Here is an 8215-nt window from a genome sequence, read left to right as displayed (position 1 = left end):
GCGAAGTCTTAACCACCGGGCCGCCGGGGAAGTCCCTCAACTCTGTTCTGAATTCTCTCCACCGCTTGTGTCCCCAGAGTGTCAGAAGTCAAGAGGCCTTCCCTCTTCTGGGACCTACACGCCTGTGTTCCATCTCCTCCCGTTACACCACGATCGCTCGCTTCATTGTAAGGGGGCACGTGGTGGAGAGAAAACAGAGGACTGACGGCTAGCGGTCCTCGCTTCTACTCCGGGCCACCTCCCCCTGCCGGCGTCTGTCTCCCCAGCTATCCCACTAGATGGCTTCTGGCACCCTGAGCAAGTGCTGAAAGCAGTCTGTGACTCTGGGAGCCCCCTCTCCCGGGCTCTGAGGTCTGAGGGCAGGGAGCCAGTGGAGCGCACGAGGGGCCCCATGGACCTGCCCCCGCAGCTCTCCTTCGCCCTCTATATGGCCGCCTTCACGCTGGGCTTCCCGCTCAACGCCCTGGCCATCGCAGGTGCCGTGTCCCACGCCCGGCTGCGCCTCACCCCCAGCCTGGTCTACGCCCTCCACCTGGGCTGCTCTGACCTCCTGCTGGCGACGTCTCTGCCCCTGAAGGCGGCGGAGGCCCTGGCCGGGGGAGCCTGGCCCCTGCCGGCCTCACTCTGTCCTGCCTTCGCCCTGGTCCACTTCGCTCCGCTCTATGCGGGCGCGGGCTTCCTGGCCGCCCTGAGCGTCGGCCGCTACCTGGGAGCCGCCTTCCCCTTGGGCTACCAAGCTGCCCGGAGGCCGCGCTATTCCTGGGGCGTGTGTGTGGCCATATGGGCCCTTGTCCTCTGTCACCTGGGGCTGGTCTTTGGGTTGGAGGCTCCGAGAGGCTGGCTGGACAATACCACCAGCTCCCTGGGTATCAGCACGCCAGCGAACGGCTCTCCGGTCTGCCTGGAGGCCTGGGACCCGGCCTCGGCGGGCCCTGCGCGCTTCAGCCTCTCTCTGCTGCTCTTCTTTCTGCCCCTGGTCATCACGGCCTTCTGCTACGCGGGCTGCCTCCGGGCACTGGCCCGCTCGGGCCTGAGCCACAGACGGAAGCTCAAGGCGGCCTGGGTGGCCGGTGGGGCTCTGCTCACCTTGCTGCTCTGCTTGGGACCCTACAATGCCTCCAACGTGGCTGGCTTCCTGCACCCCAGCATCGGAGGCTGCTGGCGGAAGCTGGGGCTCATTACAGGTGCGTGGAGCGCGGTGCTCAACCCACTGGCGACCGGCTACTTGGGAGGGAGCGCCGGCCGGGGGACAACACGTGGGGCGAAAACAAAAGGGGGGCCATCCCAGAAGTAGTCATTACTGCAGGGGGCAAGGGGCAGGGAGCAGCAGAGCCAGACTGCTTCTCCGGGCGCTCAGCGAGGGCTGCTCCAAAGGAACTGCAGGGTGGTTTTGCCTGTGGGGCGTCCCCGGAGCCCCTTATGGGAAGAACTGAGCCTGGCAGAAGATGGCAACCCAGGTGGAGAAAGAATGGAGGCCTGGAGCTGGGTCACCGGAGGAAGGTAAGCTGCCTGGGCACACATCTGCGCCATCTCCCACCTCTGTCCGTTTCTCTCCTCCTGAGTCCTGACTGGCCTGACTGCCAGTGTGCCCCGTGGGGAAGGAGGAGGGAGGTTTTGCTTCTAAGCCAGAGGAACTGCCGCCACTCTGATGGTATACTTTGGGAGATGTTACTCCAAAATCATTTCCTAGGAAAGACCATTTTGAATTTCTGAATAAGAGGCCGGAGGCAAGGTAATGACACTGTTATACCATTTGACACCCACAGGGAGCAGCATTGGAACTGTGAAGAGGGCGCTGGTAGGAAAAGATGCCGGGGTGGGGGGTGGTGGGGGAAACACTAGCTACACCAGAAATGTACTTGACAGTCACCAGGCCAAGTGCTTTACAGGCGTTGTCTCATTTCATCCTCCCACATTCCTTTCATTTAGCCCTGCGGCTGCTGTACAGACGAGCAGACTGCTCACTGCAAGAGGGTGTCAGGCAGAGGGGCAAACACCGACTCAATTCTACCCTGTGCTTGGCTCACCAAGCCGTGGGTCTGGCATGGGGCTGCTTCCAACCAGGGGAAGCAGCAACTTATCCTAATTTGAACAAAGGCACTCCTCAAGCAGTGCGCCCTGGTGCTGGGCTGTGCTCACCTGCAGGGTGTACCTTTTCCTAATTTGCGCTAAGGTGCTGCATGAGTTGGCTGTGGTCCTGGAACCAGGTATGATTATCATCTTCATTTTGCGGGGTTTAGAAATGTACCCGAGGCCCTACAGCAAAGGAGGGGTGGACATAGGATGTGATCCTTCCAGGAGGATCAGGGGACATTTGGAAAACTTGGGGTATCAGGGTTAACGCCCGTCCTTGGGGTCCCTTTTGCGAAGGTGAATGGTAGCACCCTGAACCCGAGAGAGTGGGCAGAGGACAGCGGCCGCGAGAGCCAAAAGTCTGGGCATCTGCTCTGAGGCGAGGAGTAGGAAACAGACTTTTTCCTCTAATGACGATAAAGACATGAACACACAGAAGCAAAAGAGTGGTAGCTACGTGCCTGACGGGCACGAACTGGTTTACACAAGTTATCTCTTTTCGTGCCTAAATGTCTACAAGGGGGGACTCCCCTGGAGGGCCAGCGGTTAAGACCCTGCACTTCCACTCTAGGGGGCACGGGTTCGATCCCTGGTCGGGGAACTAAGATCCCGCGTGCCACGTGGTACGGCCAAGAAGAAAAAAAAAAATGTCTACAAGGGCAAGGATTTTTGTTTCATTCGCTGATATATCCCCAGCAACTAGCAGAGAGCCGAGCACACGGTAGGCTTGCAGTAAATATTTGCTGAATGACTGAATGCTCATAACAGCCCTCCAAAAGAAGTCTTATTATCCCTGTTTAAAAATATGGAAATGGGCCAGAGAAGTTCAGTCACTTGCCCGAGGCTCTGCCCAAGCCAGAAACAAGTTTGTTCTCTGCGCAGTGGTGACATCAGAGGATTTCAGCCGAAGGCCGGCCGAACTCCAGCCCAGGCAGCCCCTCCTGTAACCGGAGAACCACTCTCCTTTCCATGGCACCGGAGCACCTGCTGGTGCCGGGCCACTTCTTCCAGTGACTTGTGCCTCCTCCACTTAGGGGAGATCTCAGTTCCTCCCTGGGCCCCCGCACGACCCACCCCCAGCATCCTCTGGTGACCCTCGCTCCTTGGGCCCTGAACTTTCTACCAGTGCCCCGAGCAGGTCAAGCCTGTGCACCGCCCCCCATTCCCTCTGCTTGAAGTGTTTGCTCCAGGGGCTCTCAGCCTCTCTGTTATTGATGTCTTTATTATCCTCCCACCACTCAGACGCCCCGAGACTGCTGTACTTCTTGTTTTGTTCACTGCTGTACTTCTAACAACTTATTTGAGATAAAATTTACTTATCATAAAATTCACCCACTTTAAATGTACAATTCCGTGATCTTTAGTAAATTTACCGAGGTGTGGATTATATTATATCACTATAATCCAATTTAGGACATTTTTATCACCCCAGGAAGATCCCTCATGTTCACTTACAGTTAATTCCATTTCCACTCTTAGCCCCCAGGCCACCAGTAATCTACCTTCTGTCTCTACACATTTGCCTGTTGCGGACATTTCATAAAAATGGAAACATACGTGGTCTTCTACGTCTGGCTTGTTTCACCTAGCACAATGTTTTTAGGTTTATCTGTGTTATGGTATACATGGGTATTTCATTCCTTTTCATTGCCAGATAGTATTCCATTGTATGGCTATGCCACATGGTTTATCCATTCATTGGCTGATAGACCACCAGGTGATGTTTCCACTTTTTGGTTATTATGACTAATGCTATTATGAACATTTATGAGCAAGTCTCTGCGTGGACATATGTTTTCATTTCTCTTAAGTAGATACCTATAGCAGAATCGGGTTACGTGGTAGATTTATGTTTACCTTTTTAAGAAACTGCCAGGGCTTCCCTGGTGGCGCAGTGGTTGGGAGTCTGCCTGCCGATGCAGGGGACGCGGGTCCGTGCCCCGGTCCGGGAGGATCCCACGTGCCGCGGAGCGGCTGGGCCCAGTGAGCCATGGCCGCTGAGCCTGCGCGTCCAGAGCCTGTGCTCCGTGACGGGAGAGGCCACAGTGGTGAGAGGCCCGCGTACCGGAAAAAGTAAAAAAAAAAAAAAAAAAGAAACTGCCATACTGCCTTCCAAAGTGATTCCATCATTTTACATTCTCACCAGCAATGTATGAGGATTCCCATTTTTCCACATCCTCACCAACACTTGGTATTATCTGAATTTTTTTTTTTTGCTTATAGCCATTCTAGTGGGTGTATGAAATGGTATCTCATTGCGCTCCATAAATATTTGAAGCTCTCTGAAGCTGGACAGAAGTTTGAACCCTGGTGGCGATACTTAACAAGCTGTATTACCTGGAGCGAATCATTTCCCCACTGTGAGGATTTCAAGACATAAGGTGATGCCCTGAGAAGCAGTGGGTCTGCGATGGATTATGTGCCCACTAAAAGGTAGCTGTCGTCATCATCGCCACCACCGTTAATATTATTACTATCAGCCCAGAGACAAGCCCACACGAGTGACTGGCAGCCGGCACCTGTCAAGGGCTCACCACACTTACCACTTCACTTAGCCTTTGACACGTATTAACGCTTTAATGTACACAAGCCTATGAGATTGCTTATGATTATCCCCGTTTTATAGATGAGAAAGCAGAGATACAGAGGGCGTAAGTCACTTGCCCCAAATCACAGAGTTAGTAAGCGATAGGACCAGCATTGAACCCAAGCCCCGGCTCCAGAGCCCAAGCTCTACATCACTGTATCACACTTCCTACCCTTACAACAAGGCAAACTGGATGAGTGCCATTCTAGAGGAGCAGATAAAATTCAAGTAGAGGATCAGAGAGAGGAAGACGAAGTCTGCTCGTCCCATCTAAGGCTGCTGGGGAGCCAGGCTCGCAGGCAGTCGTGGAATTTGCCCCTCGTTTTGTGTACTGGGCCGGCACTGCTAACAGAGCTAAAGGCGTCTTTTGTGCTGTTGCTCAGCAGTGGGTGACATGATGGGCACTGCCAGGTTTTTATCAGTTCTGCCAGATCATAGCTCACCGGCCTTGCTCTGGAGGAGCCAGCAAGTTGTTGAGCGGCAGAGAACTTGGGCTCTCAAACCAGCAGGTAAGCACGGGACCCTGAGGGGCTCTGTGGAGGGCACCCTGGTGCTTAGAGAAAGGAAACAGGAGACAGGGTGTGACCAGGAAGAGAGGGACAGGAAAGGGACAGGAGACAGGGTGTGACCAGGAAGAGAGGGACAGGAAAGGGACAGGAGACAGGGTGTGACCAGGAAGACAGGCAGGCTGACACCGCTGGGGAAAGCACTGGGGGCAGGAGGGAATGAGGCTGGAGATGATGTTCCCTTCTGATAGCTGAGAAGCGGATGGTGCAAGATGCCCACCCAGACTGCCATCTCTGTCCCTCTCTTGCTAGTGGCCATGACCATGAACACCAGCTCAGACCGGTCCTTCTTGCTCGGCAGTCACTGGCTCTCCTTCTCCGTGTACCTCTTCACCTTCCTCGTGGGGCTTCCCGTCAACCCGCTGGCCCTGGTGATCTTCGTGGGCAAGCTGCAGCGCTGTCCGCTGGCCGTGCACCTGCTCTTGCTGAACCGGACCCTATCGGACCCGTTCCTGTTGCTCTTCCTGCCATTCCGCGTGGTGAAGGCAGCGGGCGGCACGCGCTGGTCCCTGCCCTGCATCTTCTGCCCCTCCTCCAGATTCCTCCTCTTCACCACCATCTATCTCACGTCCCTCTCCCTGGCGGCTGTGAGCGACGAGCGCTTCCTGAGCGTGGCCTACTCGGTTTGGCACCAGAGCCGGGACAGGCTGGCCTGGTCAGCGGGGCCTGCCGGCTCCTGGCCGCTGCACACTGCAGTGTGGTCTATGCCACTGAATTCTCGGGGCGCTCCTCCCCCACCCAGGGTAACAACGGGACCTGCTACCTGGAATTCCGGAAGGATCAGCTGGCGGGACCTGCTGCCTGGAATTCCGGAAGGATCAGCTGGCGGGACCTGCTGCCTGGAATTCCGGAAGGATCAGCTGGCGGGACCTGCTGCCTGGAATTCCGGAAGGATCAGCTGGCGGGACCTGCTGCCTGGAATTCCGGAAGGATCAGCTGGCGGGACCTGCTGCCTGGAATTCCGGAAGGATCAGCTGGCGGGACCTGCTGCCTGGAATTCCGGAAGGATCAGCTGGCGGGACCTGCTGCCTGGAATTCCGGAAGGATCAGCTGGCGGGACCTGCTGCCTGGAATTCCGGAAGGATCAGCTGGCGGGACCTGCTGCCTGGAATTCCGGAAGGATCAGCTGGCGGGACCTGCTGCCTGGAATTCCGGAAGGATCAGCTGGCGGGACCTGCTGCCTGGAATTCCGGAAGGATCAGCTGGCGGGACCTGCTGCCTGGAATTCCGGAAGGATCAGCTGGCGGGACCTGCTGCCTGGAATTCCGGAAGGATCAGCTGGCGGGACCTGCTGCCTGGAATTCCGGAAGGATCAGCTGGCGGGACCTGCTGCCTGGAATTCCGGAAGGATCAGCTGGCGGGACCTGCTGCCTGGAATTCCGGAAGGATCAGCTGGCGGGACCTGCTGCCTGGAATTCCGGAAGGATCAGCTGGCGGGACCTGCTGCCTGGAATTCCGGAAGGATCAGCTGGCGGGACCTGCTGCCTGGAATTCCGGAAGGATCAGCTGGCGGGACCTGCTGCCTGGAATTCCGGAAGGATCAGCTGGCGGGACCTGCTGCCTGGAATTCCGGAAGGATCAGCTGGCGGGACCTGCTGCCTGGAATTCCGGAAGGATCAGCTGGCGGGACCTGCTGCCTGGAATTCCGGAAGGATCAGCTGGCGGGACCTGCTGCCTGGAATTCCGGAAGGATCAGCTGGCGGGATCTGCTACCTGGAATTCCGGAAGGATCAGCCGGCCTTTCTCCTGCCTGTCCAGCTGGAGATGGCTGCGGTGCTATGTGGGGTGCCCCAGCTCATCACCAGCTACTGCTGTAGCCGCCTGGTGTGCATACTCGGTAAGGGAGCCAGCCAGCGCCGGCGGAAGAGGGTGGCGGGCTCGCAGCAGCCATGCTGCCCGACTTCCTCGTCTGCTTTGGGGCCTACAACGTGTCCCATGTTGTGGGCTACATGCAGGGTGAAAGCCCGAAGTGGAGAAGTTATGTGCTGCCCCTCAACACCCTGAATTCCTGTGTCGACCCCCTTGCCTACTATTTCTCATCATCTGGGTTCCAAGCTGACTTCCAGGGGCTGCTGGGGAGGCTGACCGGAGCCTGTGGCCCTTGGTGGCAGGACGGCAGCGTGACACTGAAGAGTGAAGGAGAGGGGCCGCCACAGGAGCTGTCTAACATAGAGGCCAGGTAGTGAACTCAAGGAGGGCTCTGGAGCGGGTGGCCAGGTGCACTGGCCTGCAAAGCGGATCACCCCTGGGGCAGTTCCAAGCTCAAGTCAGGCCGAACCCTGGAGAGGCAGGCGGGAGACTGGCACCGTTTGGGTCAGAGCAGGTACCCAGCCTTCCTCAGGAGGTGGCCACAAGAGCCCAGCTCTTGATCTCGCCACACTGCCCTCCCTTCTCGTCCCCCAGCATGCTCAGGGAGCGGTCGAGGTGAGAGAACTCTGGAGAATAAGGAGCTCCCCAGGGCAGCGGGCGAGCTCCTGTGCTTTGCTGAGGGTGAGGGAGGAGCTGAGAGCAGTGTCCAGGGTCTGAGGGAACTGCTCAGTGACTTGGGACAGGAGAGAGGAAGAATCTGTCCTTCAGAACTACTGACTCAGCCGGGCAGGAATGGGGACACAGGACTCCAGGAATGAGGGAGCATCCCGCTGTTACATGCGCTCTTCCAGAAAGTTTCCGCTGTTCAATAAATTCAGACTTTCAGGGACATTTATGAGGAATGACAGAAGAAAAATTACCTAAATAAATTTGGTAGCAAGCAAAAGAGAATGTTTTTTTCTTAATTTTTTTTTTAATGGTGTGTGTGGGTGGTGTATGTGAGTGTATCTTAGGTGGTGTTGATGGATGGAAGGATAAAACACGAAGACTCTGGGGGCTTCCCTGGTGGCACAGTGGTTGAGAGTCCGCCTGCTGATGCAGGGGATACGGGTTCGTGCCCCGGTCCGGGAGGATCCCACATGCCGCGGAGCGGCTGGGCCCGTGAGCCATGGCCGCTGGG

General features: G+C 56.8%; 2 protein-coding genes across 2 annotated transcripts; both read left to right on the top strand.

Annotated features, from left to right (window-relative positions):
- The first annotated feature begins 350 nt into the window (after window positions 1-350).
- On the top strand, window positions 351-1341 carry FFAR1 (free fatty acid receptor 1). The gene has a single exon (XM_007106538.2). The coding sequence runs from the start codon at window positions 392-394 to the stop codon at window positions 1292-1294; it is 903 nt and encodes a 300-aa protein (XP_007106600.1). The 5' UTR covers window positions 351-391; the 3' UTR covers window positions 1295-1341.
- Window positions 1342-5489: 4148 nt separating this feature from the next.
- Window positions 5490-7409, top strand: FFAR3 (free fatty acid receptor 3). Its single transcript, XM_007106551.2, is given in 4 exon segments — window positions 5490-5853; window positions 5856-6013; window positions 6961-7096; window positions 7099-7409. Coding segments are annotated over 4 exon segments (969 nt in total).
- Window positions 7410-8215: the final 806 nt, after the last annotated feature.

This window comes from Physeter macrocephalus, chromosome 17 (assembly GCF_002837175.3).
Source record: "Physeter macrocephalus isolate SW-GA chromosome 17, ASM283717v5, whole genome shotgun sequence".
Taxonomy (NCBI): domain Eukaryota; kingdom Metazoa; phylum Chordata; class Mammalia; order Artiodactyla; family Physeteridae; genus Physeter; species Physeter macrocephalus.
The sequence above is the reverse complement of the archived record's forward strand: the minus strand, read 5'-3'. Positions and strand labels throughout refer to the sequence as shown.